Here is a 20159-nt window from a genome sequence, read left to right as displayed (position 1 = left end):
TACAGGCCTATATCACTAACCTCGATTTGCAGTAGGGTTGTGGAACATATACTGTATTCGAACATTATGAAGTGCATCGAAGAAAACGATTTATTGACACACAGAAAATATCGTTCTTGTGAAACACAACTAGTGCTTTATACTCATGAAGTAATAAGTGCTATCGACAGGGGATGTCAAATTGATTCCATATTTCTAGATTGCCAGAAGGCTTTCGACACCGTACCTCACAAACGTCTTCTAACCAAACTGCGTGCCTACGGAGTATCGCGACTGGATTCGTGATTTCCTGTCAGAAAGGTCACAGTTCGTAGTAATAGGCGGAAAGTCATCGAGTAAAACAGAAGTAATATCCGACGTTCCCAAAGGAAGAGTTATAGGTCCTCTATAGTTCCTGATCTATATTAACGACATAGAAGACAATCTGAGTAGCAGTTTTAGATTGTTTGCAGATGGTGCTGTCATTTACCGTCTTGTAAAGTCATCAGATGATCAAAACGACTTGCAAAATGATTTAGATAAGATATTTGTATGGTGCGAAAAGTGGCCATTGACCCTGAATAAGGAAAAGTGTGAGGTTATTCACATGAGTACTAAAAGAAATCAGCTAAATTTCGATTACGCGATAAGTCACACAAATCTGAAGGCTGTAAATTCAGCTAAATACTTAGGGATTACAATTACAAATAACCGAAATTGGAACGATCACATAGATAATATTGTGGGTAGAGCAAACCAAAGACTGCGATTCATTGGCAGAACACTTAGAAGGTGCAACAGGTCTACTAAAGAGACTGTTTACACCACGCTTGTCCGCCCTACTCTGGAGTATTGCTGTGCGGTGTGGGATTGGCATCAGGTGGGACTGACGGATGACATCGAAAAAGTTCAAAGAAGGGCAGCTCGTTTTGTATTATCGCGAAATAGGGGAGATAGTGTGATAGACATGACACGTGTACTGGAGTGGCAATCATTAAAACAAAGGCGTTTTTCGTTGCGACGGTATCTTCTCATGAAATTTCAATCACGATAAACCGCAATCGCGATAGGCTACAATCCGACCTTTATCAAAGTCGGAAACGTGATGGTACGCATTTCTCCTCCTTACACGAGGCATCACAACAACGTTTCACCAGGCAACGCCGGTCAACTACTGTTTGTCTATGAGAAATCGGTTGGCAACTTTCCTCATGTCAGCACGTTGTAGGTGTCGCCACCGGCGCCAACCTTGTGTGAATGCTCTGAAAAGCTAATCACTTGCATATCACAGCATCGTCTTCCTGTCGGTTAAATTTCGCGTCTGTAGCACGTCTTCTTCGTGGTGTAGCAATTTAAATGGCCAGTAGTGTACATAAACTGTGAGTAAACGTATGGTACCACATACCTCCGTAAATCTGCCAAGGACTTGCCGAATCCATGCCGCGCTGAGTCACTCTACCGAAGTTGGATCAGCAAGCCCTTAAGTAGGTGCTAGTAATGTTTTAGTACATTAATATGTGTTCTATCGATAAATCCTGGTAAGACAGCGATGTGGTTTCCATTTTGGCTCATCAGTATAGTTGACTCTTCATCTCATATGGCAATGTCTGATGCTTTGCTGCTGAAACACTGGATAGAACGAAATAATTTGTTAACGCTTTTGCTGCGCTGCTGATGTGAGCGACGTCGTACACGGTCTGACCGCTCCACGCCGTTCTGGCGCGATCCGACGCTGAGTTGGTAGCATTTCAGGCGCTTGTTATACATCTATTCTCACACAACAGTTTTTTCAATGAAGTAAACTTCAATTTTTTTATCATTGAGAATTATCAAAATTCTTTACAAAGAAGCACATTTCAGAAAGCTTTATGTGTGAGATATAATTCGAAACAATGAACAACACATTGTCCAGTATCATATTATTTACAGTAGTAGCGCGATTCCTTTCGAATATTTTTCTTGAGGCATATTTGCATCTACTTACAAGTGAGTTTTGTTTTGCTGGAGGTTAAAAAGCGCTGGGAAGGTGCCTTCTCGGAGCCATCATGGATTTTACTCGTTTAGACAACGACGTTGCTGATAATTTTTTCATAATGCGGGGCTACACTTATAATATATTTCTTTAAAGTCAGTACCGCCATTAGACTGTTGTTTATTTGCAGTGTTACATTTAGATTTACACTTACACGTTCATAATTTCGGCTTCAAAGTGCCATTATCAAGCGTTATAAGTGTTATACAGTACGAGAGTATGACATCTTAGGCACTGTATAACACTTAAAACACTTGATAATGGCACTTTGAAGCCGAAATCATGATCGTGTAAGTGTAAATGTAACTCTGCAAATAAACAATAGATTAATGGCGGTACTGACTTTAAAGAGAGACGTTGCTGATGATTTTCGTCCTTATTGGTCTTTCTCTAAAACCTCGCAAATGAGACCGAGCTTAATTTGGGTAACTGAAAAATTATTTCTGGTCTGAACCTTGCAATTAACGTACGTGTGCAATTAGCATACGTGTCTCTAATGTACGGAAAATAGGTTCCATTTCATTATTTTGCAAACACATTCCATTCAGCTAAGTAGCACGTCACATTTTTCCACTGCACCCATAGTTAATCGTAATGCAAAACAAATTTTGGTGAAAATTCTTCCGGAGATTGGCGGTCAGTGTCCCTAGATGATGAAATATCGGTTGTATACGTCCGGCATACGTACGTCTGTTTTGACAGGTCACTTCAAAACCATCAGAATATATGTTGAGCTAAATTTCATCTCTTCTCTTTGCAATTTCCTTTCAATTTATGGTATACTTATCTTTCTGATGTGAACTGTACCTATTTAATTTGGTCTTACAATCTGTGAATGGAATATTGACTTGTGTACCAGTTATCAATGTAGCGTACGTCAACTTCGAAACTAAGGACCCAGAAATGTTGTCACAATATTGTCCCTCTTTCCCAAATAGTTTTCACTGGCAACTATGGCACACTTTGCACCACTATACACTAAAAAATCCAGTATTAACCGCGTTTCACAACAACACAGAACCATTTTTTATGCTCGAACGACTTGTTTCACATAAAATGCACTATCTGAAAGCCAAGAGTCCCTTGACTAACAAGAGGCGGTGGAAACTTTCTGAAATGTAATGACGGCTGCTATAAACTTTCCTTTCAGGTACGAAACAATTGTACAGCCTGTGACCTTGAGGAGCAACACTATTATTGGAAAAAATGTAGCGCCTGGAGTAACAGTAAATACATTGAGGGAAAAATTTCAAACACAAAAAAATAATTGATGTAGAATAATGAAATTTGGGGAGTACATTTGTCTCGGTAACAGATTTAAGTGATAAACATTGCAAGATGACAGATAAATGCAAGCGCGACGTAAGTTGTTGCAAATGTGAAATGCTGGTACATTAATAACCGGTGTAACCGCCAGAATGTTGAATGCAAGCACCCAAACGTGCAAGCATTGTGTTTTACAGGTACCGGTTGTCAGATGGAGTTCCACGCATGTTGCAGTAGGTCGGTCAATACAGGATCTGTTAATGCTGTTTGTGGATGATGCTGGAATTGTCGTCACATGATGTCTCAAATATGTGCTCTATTGGAGACATATCTGGTGATCGAGCAGGCCAAGACGACGTGTCGACACTCTGTAGAGCATGTAGGGTTATAACATTGGTATGTCTGTGAGCGTTATCCTGTTGGAAAACACCCCTTGGAATGCTGTTCATGTGGCGGCACAAAAGGTCGAATTACCAGATCGATGTACAATATTGCAGTCATTGTGCGCGGGATAACCACGAGACTACTTCTACTGTCATATGAAATCGCACCCTAGATCATGACTCCAGGTGTAGGAGTAACGTGTCTAGCACGCAGAGAGGTTGGTTGAAGGCCTTCAAATGCCCCCCCTTTTAACCACTACACGGCTATCACTGACGCCGAGGCAGAACCAGCTTTCACCAGAACACACAACAGACCTCCACCTGGCCCTCCAATGAGCTCTCGCCGTACACCACTGAAGTCGCAAACGGCGGTGGTTTGAGGTCAGTGTAAAGCACGTTCGTTTGATCACTGCTGCTCAGTTTGCTGCTGCACACGCCGTACAACGCGCCAGAGCCATACTCCGAACAGGTGTTTTCCCTGTCAGTAGTGTGACGTGGCTTGGGACTGTACATTCCCGTGACCACCGCTGCCAGCAATCATATGCAGTGGCTACATTCCTGCCAAGTCTTTCTGCAGTATCGCAGAAGGAACATCCAGCTTCTCATAGTCCTATTACACGACCTCGTTCAAGCTGAGTAAGGTGTTGATAATGGCGTCATTGCCGACTTAAAGGTGTTTTTGACTAACATTAATTCACAAATGTCCAATGCCAAAGGTAACTAAGTGCACGACTTTTTTTTCTTTACTGTTAATTTCACACCTGATACAGGTAGGCCAGCAGCGGCACATGACGCCGCTCTTCGACAATCGCAGAACAGACAGGGTGGATATACAAACGTAGACATTCAAAATTGAAACATACGGAGCCGCTCACGTTCGCAGAGTACAAAATAAAAATGTTTAGACACGAGGATATGCACAGAGATGACAGATGACACACGCGAACATTGGAGCACAAATGAGTAACATTGGAACACTTGAACACGAACACGACGACACACACAAACACTAGGCGATGATCTCCGGCGCGCGAAAGTTCATTATACGTGTGCGAGTCCGGGGACCTGCCAAAAGGGGAAAGAAGGGGGGGGGAGGAGGGAGAGGGGAGTGTGTAGATGCCAGTGGCAGAGGAGATGGGAGGGGGAGGAAAGAAGGTAGGAGGGGGGGGTTGGGGAAGCCCGGGGGAGGAGGGAGGGAGGAAGGGAGGAGGGAGAGAAGGGAGAGAGGGTGCCCTTGGGAGAAAACACAGGGTGCGGTAGAGGAGGATCAAAGTTGGTACGAGGGGTAGATGGAGGGGAGAAGGGCATCATCAGGGAGGGGGAGTTGGTGGAAGCCACCTTGGGCGAGGGTGTGGAGAGATGGAGAACAGGTGGGACGTGTGAATGCAGGCACGGCAGCAGATAGAAGTGGGAGAGGATGGGAGAGACAAGCGGGTGAGAGGGATCAAGTTTGCGGGAGGTGCAGAGGATCCATATCCGTTCGAGGAAAAGAAGGAGGTGTGGGAACGGAATAAGGTCATAGAGGATCTGCGTGGGAGAGGGCAGATGGATGCGATGGGCGAGGTGGAGCACATGGCATTCTAAGATTTGAAGGGATTTGTAAAAGGTAGGAGGTGTGGAGATCCAGACGGGATGAGTGTAGCAGAGGATAGGGCGGATACGGGATTTATAGGTGTGGAGGATGGTGGAGGGGTCCAGACCCCATGTGCAGCCAGAAAGGAGCTTGAGGAGAAGGAGTCAGGAGCGTGCCTTGGCTTGGATTGTCCAGACATGGGGGGTCCAGGAGAGGCGACGGTCAAGGGTGACGCCAGGGTACTTAAGGGTGGGGTTGAGGACGATAGGACGGCCATAAATGGTGAGATAGAAGTCGAGGAGACAGAAGGAAGGGGTGGTTTTGCCTACAATGATCGCCTGGGTCTTGGAAGGATTGACCTTGAGCAACCACTGGTTACACCAAGCGGTGAACCGGTCAAGATGGAATTGGATGGTGCATGACCGTTACAGCGCGTATTTAAAGTAAATCTGATTTCCATCCTCATAGTGGCGCTAGTAGCGCCACTCGGGTGCGTACGGAATTAGAACAGACAACAGATTTCAGATGTAGAAACACTCCTACCAACTTTCGTTTTTCACACACCACCATCTTCGTGTAGCGATTTTTTTGTCTGTGTGTTTCTCATGAGGCATTGTTTAAGGAAATACACTCCTGGAAATGGAAAAAAGAACACATTGACACCGGTGTGTCAGACCCACCATACTTGCTCCGGACACTGCGAGAGGGCTGTACAAGCAATGATCACACGCACGGCACAGCGGACACACCAGGAACCGCGGTGTTGGCCGTCGAATGGCGCTAGCTGCGCAGCATTTGTGCACCGCCGCCGTCAGTGTCAGCCAGTTTGCCGTGGCATACGGAGCTCCATCGCAGTCTTTAACACTGGTAGCATGCCGCGACAGCGTGGACGTGAACCGTATGTGCAGTTGACGGACTTTGAGCGAGGGCGTATAGTGGGCATGCGGGAGGCCGGGTGGACGTACCGCCGAATTGCTCAACACGTGGGGCGTGAGGTCTCCACAGTACATCGATGTTGTCGCCAGTGGTCGGCGGAAGGTGCACGTGCCCGTCGACCTGGGACCGGACCGCAGCGACGCACGGATGCACGCCAAGACCGCAGGATCCTACGCAGTGCTGTAGGGGACCGCACCGCCACTTCCCAGCAAATTAGGGACACTGTTGCTCCTGGGGTATCGGCGAGGACCATTCGCAACCGTCTCCATGAAGCTGGGCTACGGTCCCGCACACCGTTAGGCCGTCTTCCGCTCACGCCCCAACATCGTGCAGCCCGCCTCCAGTGGTGTCGCGACAGGCGTGAATGGAGGGACGAATGGAGACGTGTCGTCTTCAGCGATGAGAGTCGCTTCTGCCTTGGTGCCAATGATGGTCGTATGCGTGTTTGGCGCCGTGCAGGTGAGCGCCACAATCAGGACTGCATACGACCGAGGCACACAGGGCCAACACCCGGCATCATGGTGTGGGGAGCGATCTCCTACACTGGCCGTACACCACTGGTTATCGTCGAGGGGACACTGAATAGTGCACGGTACATCCAAACCGTCATCGAACCCATCGTTCTACCATTCCTAGACCGGCAAGGGAACTTGCTGTTCCAACAGGACAATGCACGTCCGCATGTATCCCGTGCCACCCAACGTGCTCTAGAAGGTGTAAGTCAACTACCCTGGCCAGCAAGATCTCCGGATCTGTCCCCCATTGAGCATGTTTGGGACTGGATGAAGCGTCGTCTCACGCGGTCTGCACGTCCAGCACGAACGCTGGTCCAACTGAGGCGCCAGGTGGAAATGGCATGGCAAGCCGTTCCACAGGACTACATCCAGCATCTCTACGATCGTCTCCATGGGAGAATAGCATCCTGCATTGCTGCGAAAGGTGGATATACACTGTACTAGTGCCGACATTGTGCATGCTCTGTTGCCTGTGTCTATGTGCCTGTGGTTCTGTCAGTGTGATCATGTGATGTATCTGACCCCAGGAATGTGTCAATAAAGTTTCCCCTTCCTGGGACAATGAATTCACGGTGTTCTTATTTCAATTTCCGGGAGTGTATTTGAGTTTTCAGGAGAGTACCGTTTGATCAATTTCAGAATATGTAGTTTTTAAATTCTTGTCTTGAGAAGAATTACGTCTGGGAAAAATATGCATCTGCTACACATGTATCTTTGTTGGTATCGTTGTAGTACCTCTTAGTCTCATCTGCATGCAGATAGAAGAGTGTCTCTGTGTGCGTTTCTTTGTTAGTTAGTAATTCATACAAATCTACAGTTTTATTCCGCTCTTGATGAAATTTTGCACACTTTATCTTCACGATAAGAGGAAGATCACTGTGTACATACCATTTCGTAATCTGAGTTGAAATATATAGGTATGTAATACATAAAAGGGAAAGTTTGTTATGAAAAATCTCTAAAAGTTTACTTCAAATCTCTAAAAATTGACTTCAGATTTCTACACGATTCCATAATGAACATGTGGGCGGACATGGGCTATATATATATATATCACACATCCTTGCCCGAGGCAGGATTCGAACCTGCGACCGTAGCGGTCGTGCAGTTCCAGACTGAAGCGTCTAGAACCGCTCGTTTCTCATAATATATATATATATATATATATATATATATATATATATATATATATATATATATGAGAAATGTTGTTAACCAAACATTTCGAAAAGTGCTGGCCGCGGTGGCCGAGCGGTTCTAGGCGCTTCAGTCTGGAACCGCGCGACCGCTACGGTCGCAGGTTAGAATCCTGCCTCGGGCATGGATGTGTGTGATGTCTTTAGGTTAGTTAGATTTAAGTAGTTCTAAGTTCTAGGGGACTGATACCTCAGAAGTTAAGTCCCATAGTGCTCAGAGCCATTTTCAGCCATTTACTTTAGTGTTCTTGGCCGATGTGCTTCAAGTTTCTACATTCAGATGAAAGAACAAAGAGAATGAACTATTACGCTCCTAACAAAGGAAATATATCGTGGTAAACTGACTTGTTGCTATCGGGAGAAAAAATTACAGTGGCAATACCCGCCTTGGAGATAGTACCATCAGACGTCACTAGATCGCAGGATGATCGAAAGCTCGACAATTCGACAGAAACGTTATTGTAAACTCTTATTTACTGATTAATTGCCGTTGTTACATATCCAACAGAAAAAGGCTCCCCGTGAAGAACCTAGTGTCGAACGCAGTAGAGGCCACCGTTGTCATTGGTGTAGGCTGCAGGTGAAAACGTATTCATTCCTTGCCTTCCGTTGATACCCAGTGATTTAAATATCCCTTCGGTTTAAAGCGATTGCAGTTTCCCAGTCAGCTTGCGTTTGCTATGAGTATCAACAACGCACAGGTCTAGTCACTTTGTGTGGTAGATATTAGACATCCCGGGCAACGCAGGGCCTTGCAGCTAATCTATAATAACTGAGACGAATTCTTCCACGAATGATATCTCAAAATGTTGATAAGATTTCAGAGTAGTGTAAAGTTTTTCAGCTCGCTTTAAATGTACAGGAATGTTAAATTATGCACTTCACAAAACGGAAAAATATAGTGTCCGTGACTACAACATCAGTTATCCACAGTTACAATCAGTCACCTCATAGAAATATCTGGGTGTAACAATTTTTGGGGGAATGATTTCGAAAGATCACATAGGCTCAGTTGCAGACAAGGCGGGTGCAGAATCGCGATCATTCGAAAAAAGATTAAAAATCACTACTGCGTCCCACCTTACAATATCGCGCAAGTGTGTGGAGCCCACTAACAGGTAATATTGTACTTATATAAACAGGGCTGGAACGAATGGTCACAGGTTTGTTTGACTCACGGGAAAGCGTCACATTAATGTTGACAGACTCTCAGACATAGACGCAAATTATCCAGCGAGACTCTACTTTCAAAATTTCAAGAACCAGTATCTATAGATATTGTGGAACGCGATATGTATCATACAAGCAGGCACACACAGGCATTTAAGCTCTCGCGCGCTAACATGTGATACGTGCTAAGTACCCTGTGCATAGACTTTCCAGATCATGTAAATAGGTGTAGAAAACCGTAGGGGACAAGCGTAAGAGTCACTGTAATTCAGCCCTTTCGTAGACCGCTGGAAGGTTGTCCTCAGGCATGCCTTTCTTTGCTGGGGCCACGCCATCATCGTCATTACTGCTGTCGGTCTTACTTCTGGAAGCGATTTTCCCGCCACTCAGATGTCGAAAGGCAAAAATTACACTACTGGCCATTAAAATTGCTGCACCAAGAAGAAATGCAGATGATAAACGGATATTCATTGGACAAATATATTATACTAGAATTGAGATGTGATTATACACTCCTGGAAATTGAAATAAGAACACCGTGAATTCATTGTCCCAGGAAGGGGAAACTTTATTGACACATTCCTGGGGTCAGATACATCACATGATCACACTGACAGAACCACAGGCACATAGACACAGGCAACAGAGCATGCACAATGTCGGCACTAGTACAGTGTATATCCACCTTTCGCAGCAATGCAGGCTGCTATTCTCCCATGGAGACGATCGTAGAGATGCTGGATGTAGTCCTGTGGAACGGCTTGCCATGCCATTTCCACCTGGCGCCTCAGTTGGACCAGCGTTCGTGCTGGACGTGCAGACCGCGTGAGACGACGCTTCATCCAGTCCCAAACATGCTCAATGGGGGACAGATCCGGAGATCTTGCTGGCCAGGGTAGTTGACTTACACCTTCTAGAGCACGTTGGGTGGCACGGGATACATGCGGACGTGCATTGTCCTGTTGGAACAGCAAGTTCCCTTGCCGGTCTAGGAATGGTAGAACGATGGGTTCGATGACGGTTTGGATGTACCCTGCACTATTCAGTGTCCCCTCGACGATCACCAGTGGTGTACGGCCAGTGTAGGAGATCGCTCCCCACACCATGATGCCGGGTGTTGGCCCTGTGTGCCTCGGTCGTATGCAGTCCTGATTGTGGCGCTCACCTGCACGGCGCCAAACACGCACACGACCATCGTTGGCACCAAGGCAGAAGCGACTCTCATCGCTGAAGACGACACGTCTCCATTCGTCCCTCCATTCACGCCTGTCGCGACACCACTGGAGGCGGGCTGCACGATGTTGGGGTGTGAGCGGAAGACGGCCTAACGGTGTGCGGGACCGTAGCCCAGCTTCATGGAGACGGTTACGAATGGTCCTCGCCGATACCCCAGGAGCAACAGTGTCCCTAATTTGCTGGGAAGTGGCGGTGCGGTCCCCTACGGCACTGCGTAGGATCCTACGGTCTTGGCGTGCATCCGTGCGTCGCTGCGGTCCGGTCCCAGGTCGACGGGCACGTGCACCTTCCGCCGACCACTGGCGACAACATCGATGTACTGTGGAGACCTCACGCCCCACGTGTTGAGCAATTCGGCGGTACGTCCACCCGGCCTCCCGCATGCCCACTATACGCCCTCGCTCAAAGTCCGTCAACTGCACATACGGTTCACGTCCACGCTGTCGCGGCATGCTACTAGAGGTGTACAAATTCCCCTTGCAGCCTGCTTGCCCCTAGCTCCTCTGCAACCATTCATGCAGGTCAGCCTGCCGCAACGTAAACACAAGAGTGCGCGTGTACTGAGGCATAGAAGGTAACGCGGCCGACTTGGGCTCCCGCAAGCCCGGGCTACTTGGGTTCCCGCAGGCCTGCCAAGCTTCTCGGGACCCGTTCAGTTTGCTGCGTCTGACAACAGATTGCGCTGTCAAGCTACCGTGACTAGAGTAGCCAGGTAGTTATCCCGCAGTTCATTTATCGCAACGGTGGGGGCAGCACAATGAATAGGTCGAACTTTAGTGAGATTGAAAAAAATTGACAACTGGCGAAGACATGTTGGTAACGAAACAGAGAGCCGGCTGGAGTGGCCGTGGGGTTTGAGGCGCTACAGTCCGGAACCGAGCGTCCGCTACGGTCGCAGGTTCGAATCCTGCCTCGGGCATGGATGTGTGTGATGTCCTTAGGTTAGTTAGGTTTAATTAGTTCTAAGTTCTAGGCGACTGATGACCTCAGAAGTTAAGTCGCATAGTGCTCAGAGCCATTTGAACCATTTGAACGAAACAGAGCTCAAGTGCCGCATGGGAAACGTTTTCGTGTGTTTATGAGGCCGCAAAGGATGTCAAATTCTTTTGTAAGGTGCTCTATTCCATGCACTGTCCGAAATATTATGTAGACAGTGATGTTCCTCTTGATGGTCAAGCGTGCAAAATTTCTTCGAGATCCGAATAAAACTGTACGTTGGTGTAGAAGTGTGTAAGTAAAGTACCCTCTCCCATGCACCATTCAGAATTTTAAGCAGACAGCGCCCTTCATCTTGCTTTGAATATCAAGTGTGACAAATTTCATCAAGATAGGAATAAAAACGTACAATTTGTCGAATTCCGTTAGGTAAAGTAACCCCTGCCATGCACCCGACGAAATTTTATATAGACTGTGACCTTCCTCTTGGTTTCAAGGTACAGTGTGCAAAATTTCGTGAAGATTGTATCCAATACAAACACACGGACACAATGAAAACGCGCTTTCAGGTTTTCTCAAATTTTCCGATTTTTCGGTCGATTTTCCAAAATTTTATTTCATAAAAACCTTGTCCTGAGAATTACGAACACAGCAAAAAAAAAAAAAAAAAAAAAAAGCCGAATTGTTCCAGCTGTTCTCGAGTTTTACGCTTATCAACACATTTGGCAATTCATTTTTATTTATATAGATAATAAGCCCGAAATATACTCGTAAAGGAAGAATGTACAGATAAAACCCAATATTTTTTGACCTGAAATTAATATATATATATATATATATATATATATATATATATAATTATATGACGTTGGGGTTTGTCTTTTGGTGCTCAGGTAAAATAAAAACTTTTAATTAACGTTCATAATACGACAATGACGCGCGCAGACTAAACGGGTGCGTAGCGCAGCTCAGCAGTAATATGGGCAGGCAAGCAAGTTTCCCACAGCCTGCCCGGGTTGGGTTCTGCTTGGCTTGGCTGGGAGTGAAGCAGCCTGCCCGTTCTGTTGACAACGCGCGGCGGCCTGCCCGCCTGGCCACCAGGCAAGCATGGGCGGGTTAAAAGCAGAACATGTACACCACTGCATGCTACCAGTGTTAAAGACTGCGATGGAGCTCCGTATGCCACGGCAAACTGGCTGACACCGACGGCGGCGGTGCACAAATGCTGCGCAGCTAGCGCCATTCGACGGCCAACACCGCGGTTCCTGGTGTGTCCGCTGTGCCGTGCGTGTGATCATTGCTTGTACAGCCCTCTCGCAGTGTCCGGAGCAAGTATGGTGGGTCTGACACACCGGTGTCAATGTGTTCTTTTTTCCATGTCCAGGACTGTATATGTGAAATATGTGAGCGTGCTAGCGTGGAGAGAGAAGGGGGAGTAGAAGATGGACATACAGGGAGTCCGAAGGAGGAGATGGACACAGACAGGGAGGAGGAGAAGAAACAGAGAAAGGAAAGAGGAAGAGATGGACAGAAAGAGGGAGGGACAGAAGATGGACAGAGAGGGGGTGAAAGGTGAGACGGACTGAGAGAGGGGGATAAAGGAGAAGATTTGAATAAATACATACCCAGCAACGCCACGTAGGCAGCTAGTTAATAAAATTTAAAAATATTTTGAATTTTCGTATCGCTTCAGCATCTCTATACGAATGTATTAGTAGGTATTGCTCAACAAAAAGGCATTGTTGGCTCTTTCATTTGGACTGCAGCTACGAAGCATTTGAAATGTGCTGTTGAACACGCTGTGTGGTATAACGTGTTCTCTCCCTCTCCCTCTCTTTCTCTTATGTGTGTGTGTGTGTGTGTGTGTGTGTGTGTGTGAAAGCTCTGGTCGTTATTAATTTCAACACTTACTGATAAGAGAACATTATGTTCAAGCAGTTGATTGTACGTGTTAGTCCACATTCCACCGTCCGCACCGGAAACTGATGCAGTTTTTCGTAGCATTTGTTCTTCAAGTTTTTAGCACAGGGGTGGAGACTGATACCTCCTACGTTCACACACAGGTAGTGCAATTTGTTTAGACTGTGCGGTAACTTTTGAGGAATTTGACGTATAACACTTAACATCCGGAAAATTGGGAAATCTCTTAAATCTAATTCATCAATACCGTCTTCAAATCACCGTATCACATTTTTCCAATACGTGGCATAGAAACTTGTTTTGCTTGAAAGTTCAGCAGCCATCAGACATGAAATGATGAGCAATATTACTGAGGTAGTCTACAGTTTATGGTGCCTTAAGTAGCAACCACAGGTTCCAGACACGACCGTGTGGCAGTACCCTATAGCACAATATTGTTAGCGTTGGCGCTTGTCTACATCTAATTACACAACAGCTGGTGCGTGAGATGCCATTCTGAAGTGGACTCCGTGCAGTGCAGCCATGTTCTATGGTACTGTATTGACCAACATGTTGTTACTTTACACATCCAATCGGACGTAATGAATTTCTGTATTGATGTTATTAGAAAAATATTCGTAATCCAGGATTAGTTAAAAAGAAACACTTACTGTACATGCCTTTAAGGTATGTCGCATACGATAGGTAACATATGAAGTTACGTGTGATTGTTCGCCGGTCGCGGTGGTCTAGCGGTTCTAGGCGCTCAGTCCGGAACCGCGGGACTGCTACGGTCGCAGGTTCGAATCCTGCCTCGGGCATGGATGTGTGTGCAGTCCTTAGGTTAGTTAGGTTTAATTAGTTCTAAGTTCTAGGCGACTGATGACCTCAGAAGTTAAGTCGCATAGTGCTCAGAGCCATTTGAACCATTTGTGATTGTTCATTAACTGCTCCACTACTCCGGACGTATATATACGCTTATCGTTTCAATGCTCCAGACGTATATATATGACTTTGTATGAAAAATATTTACGGTAGTTACGTACTACAATCGTACAGATACGTCAAACGTTTACTTCCCCGGCCAGTAAGACAACTTATTGAATGCCGAATTCTCTTTAGAAGCCACTGGTATCGTAACATTACCCAATTTGTGTGCTGCGCTTTCCGTGTTATCGAATAAAATGACACGACGTTGCCGTCCGTTTACTGAGGGTTCTACATCAAACTGACGACGAGGACTTCTTCATGCCTAATCTAGCTGATTACGGTTGGACAAATAGTGATGCCGATGAGCCTGCAGGTGAATCCGTCACAACGGATTTTCAAAATATGAGCATACCAGCATACATTGAACCAGTAAATGCAGATCGCTTTTTTGTTACCATCGCTTCTTCCTGCGATTCCGAAGAAGAGCCTGGGCATATGCCTGAACAACCTGCTAAAAGACACAAAAACTCTGATTTGGATCCCGAAGTGTATAATTTCGATAACAGTCATTCCGGTTGCAAAATCATCAATTTAGATGGTTCATCTACTGTACGTGCCTGCTTCCAAGTTTTCTTAGCTAAGAAATTGTGAACTGCATAGCTGAGAAATGTAATTTATATTACGAGCACCTTTGTAACGACGCCAGTGAAAAATCAAGACTGGGACGTTAGAAACCACAAACAGTGATGAAATTTACTTTTTCCTAAAGTAAATTTTCTGATTGCTCAAGTGAGAAAAAATGAAACAGTTACTGGATAAACGATCCGTTAATGTCTACCGCAGTGTTCGTGCAAATCATGCAAAGGGAAAGGTACCTTCCGTTACTAAGAATGTTACACTTTTTGATAACAATGAAGACCCTGGAGATGACAAAATCTGGAAAATTAGGAGAACTGTGGATCATTTAAGAAAAGCGTATCCAGATGCCTTCCATCCCTTTGAAACTTTGCGCACTGATGAAAGTTTAGTCCTTTAAAAAGTTCATGTCTTCTTCAGGCAGTACATTCCATTCAGATGCCATAAAATTGGCGTAAAGATTTTTGTGTTGTGTGATTGCGTTTCTGGATGCATTCTTGACTTTATTACGAGGGTAATCCCAAAAGTAAGGTCTCCTATTTTTTTATAAGTACAGAACTCTGTTTGTGTGGCAGTTGGTCACACTGTTATGAAGAGTGCTTCACGCGCCGTGTGTAAACATGCGCACGCCGTGCTGAGGCGCTCAGTCTTGGCTTGGCAGCCGTTGAGAATGGAGCTCCCGCTGGATGTTACCGCCAAGCTCGAATTGCGCACAGTTATTCGGTTTTTGAACGCAAAGGGCACTGCACCGATTGAAATCCATCGCCAATTGATGGAAGTGTATGGTGAGTCGTGCATGGATGTCAAAAGTGTTCGTAAGTGGTGTAGAGAGTTTGCAGCTGGTCGGACCGAAATTCACGACGAACAAAGGAGCGGGAGACCGTCAATTTCTGAGGAGACCGTGTTGAAGGTTGAGCAAAGCATGCGTGAAGATCGGCGGATCACCCTGGATGATCTCTGCACGTTGGTTCCTAAGGTTTCCCGAAGCACCGCTCACAGACTTTTAACGGAAACATTGAACTACCGGAAGGTGTGCACGAGATGGGTGCCACGCATACTGATTGAGGAGCACATGCGGCAACGAGTTGATGCTTCCCACGCATTTCTTCACCGCCTTGCAGCCTAACAGGACAACTTTCTGGACTCAATTGTCACGGGTGACGAAACCTGGGCATACCACTTTACACCTGAGACCAAGCAACAATCACGCCAGTTCATAACTTTCTGAACAGCATGGTGACGAGCTGGTATGACATGGGCAAACAAAAACTGCCACAGCGTCTACAAAAATGCATCGACAGAAATGGTGATTATCTCGAAAAGTAGTTAAATGTTCAAGCTGTAAACTGATTAAACCATTGTAGAAATCAACAGGTCTATGTACTTATAAAAAAAAAGGAGACCTTACTTTTGGGATTACCCTCGTATTTATGTGAGGGACGTAAAAGAAAAAAAACTGATTTTAGTGTGAATGCCCGAATAAATGGAAGCATTGTTTTTACTTCACTAGAATGCTACCTTGATAAAGGTCATACGCTGTATGTTGACAGTTGGTATATTACCCCGGCGTTATTTTCTTATCTGGGTGACAGAGTGACTAATGCTTGTGTTACTGCAAAGAGAACCCGTGAAGAAATGTCTTCATGTGAGATCGAGTTTATGTCAACAGGTAAACTTCTTACTCTCGCGTGACAAAACAGGCGAGAAGTGAGGATGCTTTCAACTCCTCATAAAAGCGAAATTATAGCGATTGACAAAATCGACAGAAGCACAAATGAAGCGAAAAGAAAGCCAGCTTGCATCATAATCTACACTGAAAATATGGGGACGTCGACAGGAGCGACATGATGCTAAGTTCATTAGAATGTGTACGAAAAACTGTAAAACTGCATAAGAAAGTATTTTCCCATTTGGTGGACCTGTCTCTGCTGAAAGCGCATACGTTATATTAAATTCAAACAGGAAGAAATAATTCAGTATCCGATTTTCAGCAGAGACTCATCAAGGAGACCCTGAAGATTCACCACCGACCGCAAGCAGAGGGCCTTCATGGAAGGAGATCGGCTTACGGTGATAACCCCTTGCACGTAACCGAGCACCTCCGTTGTCTCGCTAATCCCAGGAACGCCAAAGAAGAAGATCACTCAGAGAATGTGCACTGTATGTGCAAAACACGATGTGACACTAGATACATTTCTACATCTACCTCTACATCTACATGGATACTCTGCAAATCACATTTAAGTGCCTGGCAGAGGGTTCATCGAACCACCTTCACAATTCTCTATTATTCCAATCTCGTATAGCACGCGGAAAGAATGAACACCTATATCTTTCCGTCCGAGCACTGATTTCCCTTATTTTATCGTGGTGATCGTTCCTCCCTATGTAGGTCGGCGTCAACAAAATATTTTCGCATTCGGAGGAGAGAGTTGGTGATTGGAATTTCGTGAGAAGGTTCCGTCGCAACGAAAAACGCCTTTCTTTTAACGATTTCCAGCCCAAATCCTGTATCATTTCTGTGACACTCTCTCCCATATTTCGCGATAATACAAAACGTGCTACCTTTCTTTGAACTTTTTCGATGTACTCCGACAGTCCTATCTGGTAAGGATCCCACACCGCGCAGCAGTATTCTAAAAGAGGACGGACAAGCGTAGTGTAGGCAGTCTCCTTAGTAGGTCTGTTACATTTTCTAAGTGTCCTGCCAATGAAACGCAGTCTTTGGTTAACCTTCCCCCACAACATTTTCTGTGGGTTCCTTCCAATTTAAGTTGTTCGTAATTGTAATACCTAGGTATTTAGTTGAATTTACGGCTTTCAGATTAGACTGATTTATCGTGTAACCGAAGTTTAACGAGTTCCTTTTAGGACTCATGTGGATGACCTCACACTTTTCGCTATTCAGGTTCAACTGCCACTTTTCGCTTCATTCAGATAATTTTTATAAATCGTTTTGCAGTTTGTTTTGATCTTCTGATGACTTTATTAGTCGATAAACGACAGCGTCATCTGGAAACAACCGAAGACGGCAGCTCAGATTGTCTCCCAAATCGTTTATACAGGGTGTTACAAAAAGGTACGGCCAAACTTTCAGGAAACATTCCTCACACACAAATAAAGAAAAGATGTTGTGTGGACATGTGTCCGGAAACGCTTAATTTCCATGTTAGAGCTCATTTTAGTTTCGTCAGTATGTACTGTACTTCCTCGATTCACCGCCATGATTTCATACGGGATACTCTACCTGTGCTGCTAGAACAGGTGCCTTTACAAGTACGACACAACATGTGATTCATGCACGATGGAGCTCCTGCACATTTCAGGCGAAGTGTTCGTACGCTTCTCAACAACAGATTCGGTGACCGATGGATTGGTAGAGGCGGACCAATTCCATGGCCTCCACGCTCTCCTGACCTCAACCCTCTTGACTTTCATTTATGGGGGCATTTGAAAGCTCTTGTCCACGCAAACCCCCTACCAAATGTAGAGATTCTTCGTGCTCGTATTGTGGACGGCTGTGATACAATACGCCATTCTCCAGGGCTGCATCAGCGCATCAGGGATTCCATGCGACGGAGGGTGGATGCATGTATCCTCGCTAACAGAGGACATTTTGAACATTTCGAACATTTCCTGTAACAAAGTGTTTGAAGTCACGCTGGTACGTTCTGTTGCTGTGTGTTTCCATTCCACGATTAATGTGATTTGAAGAGAAGTAATAAAATGAGCTCTAACATGGAAAGTAAGCGTTTCCGGACACATGTCCACATAACATATTTTCTTTCTTTGTGTGTGAGGAATGTTTCCTGAAAGTTTGGCCGTACCTTTTTGTAAGACCCTGTATACATAAGGAACAGCCAAGGGGCTATAACACTACCTTGGGGAACGCCAGAAATCACTTCTGTTTTACTCGATGATTTGTATAAAATGTAATGCACCTTCATGTTAGAATTTTTGTTTCGAAGGATACCACACTTTGAAGTTTTCATAATGTAATAACTTAAGTATTTTTTTCTCCTGATGAAAGTACATTTTTGAAAAAATTAAGTATTTGTCTATAAAGATAAAAAAGAAACAATTTAACATTATAATACTGCATTTTGCGTCTTAATTTTTTCTCAATAACAACGATAGACCGCTACAAAAAATGGTTCAAATGGCTCTGAGCACTATGGGGCTTAATTTCTAAGGTCATCAGTCCCCTAGAACTTAGAACTACTTACACATCACACACGTCCATGCCCGAAGCAGAATTCGAACCTACGACCGTAGCGGTCGCGCGGTTCCAGAGGCCGCTACAGTCGTACATATAGCACCACTTGAGAATTACGCGCACATGCAAGTCGGCTGCTCAGACTAAATGCGCAGTGAAAGGGTTGAGATAATAAACACTGAGAAATAAATTTTTTATGCGGGTGTAAACCAGGAATGGAAAGTAGCATTAACTGAATTTATTTCATCCCCTGTAGTATGAACCGGATAGTGTCTCAGCTAACTTAAATTGTGCTTCACATATAAACTGCATCTCAGTAGCTTCGTACTTAATAACACATAGAATCAATAGCCGTAATGATTTGTTTCAGAACGGTCTCAACGCCCTACACTTGGCCTCCAAAGACGGACACGTCGCTGTCGTCACTGAACTTCTGAAACGAGGTGCTTCAGTTGACGCCGCAACCAAGAAGGGCAATACTGCGCTGCACATTGCTTCACTTGGTAAGTAAAAAGCTCTCCTATTGCAAAGCTCTGAGGTAGACGGTAACGTGCTCAAGTCATATTATCTCATCTTTGCTACACGTCAGACACCACTGGCTTATTTGACGAAGTAAGGAACACGTCTCGCGTTAGTTTTGACTTCAAGTCCCTAGTGTATCTGAAAAGACAATACGTATTTAGTGTGCCTTGCCTCTAGCGTACCTCTGGAAAGCTACCCAGGACTTCTGGAATCCATGCTGTATTGCAGCAGGTGGTCATCAGTACGCATTAGGAGTGATTTAAAATGGAATGATCATATAATGTTGCTCGTCGGTAAAGCAGACGCCAGACTGAGATTCATTGGAAGAATCCTAAGGAAATGCAATCCGAAAACAAAGGAAGTAGGTTACAGTACGCTTGTTCGCCCACTGCTTGAATACTGCTCAGCAGTGTGGGATCCGTACCAGATAGGGTTGATAGAAGATATAGAGAAGATCCAACGGAGAGCAGCGCACTTCGTTACAGGATCATTTAGTAATCGCGAAAGCGTTACGGAGATGATAGATAAACTCCAGTAGAAGACTCTGCAGGAGAGACGCTCAGTAGCTCGGTACGGGCTTTTGTCAAAGTTTCGAGAATATACCTTCACCGAAGAGTCAAGCAGTATATTGCTCCCTCCTACGTATATCTCGCGAAGAGACCATGAGGATAAAATCAGAGAGATTAGAGCCCACACAGAGGCATACCGACAATCCTTCTTTCCACGAACAATAC

The 20159-nt window shown here is 45.2% G+C and overlaps 1 protein-coding gene across 5 annotated transcripts in view; it reads left to right on the top strand.

The window, feature by feature from the left end:
• The window catches only part of LOC124555163 (ankyrin-3-like), a 904646-nt gene that overhangs the window by 277854 nt on the left and 606633 nt on the right, over positions 1-20159 (top strand). For all 5 annotated transcript variants that reach the window (XM_047128986.1, XM_047128985.1, XM_047128988.1 and 2 more), the window contains one exon: positions 19274-19406. In XM_047128986.1, coding sequence (XP_046984942.1) covers positions 19274-19406 — 133 coding nt within the window. The remainder of the gene's footprint in view (positions 1-19273; positions 19407-20159) is intronic.

Source organism: Schistocerca americana, chromosome X, assembly GCF_021461395.2.
Source record: "Schistocerca americana isolate TAMUIC-IGC-003095 chromosome X, iqSchAmer2.1, whole genome shotgun sequence".
Lineage (NCBI taxonomy): Eukaryota > Metazoa > Arthropoda > Insecta > Orthoptera > Acrididae > Schistocerca > Schistocerca americana.
This window is presented reverse-complemented; position numbering and strand designations above follow the sequence as displayed.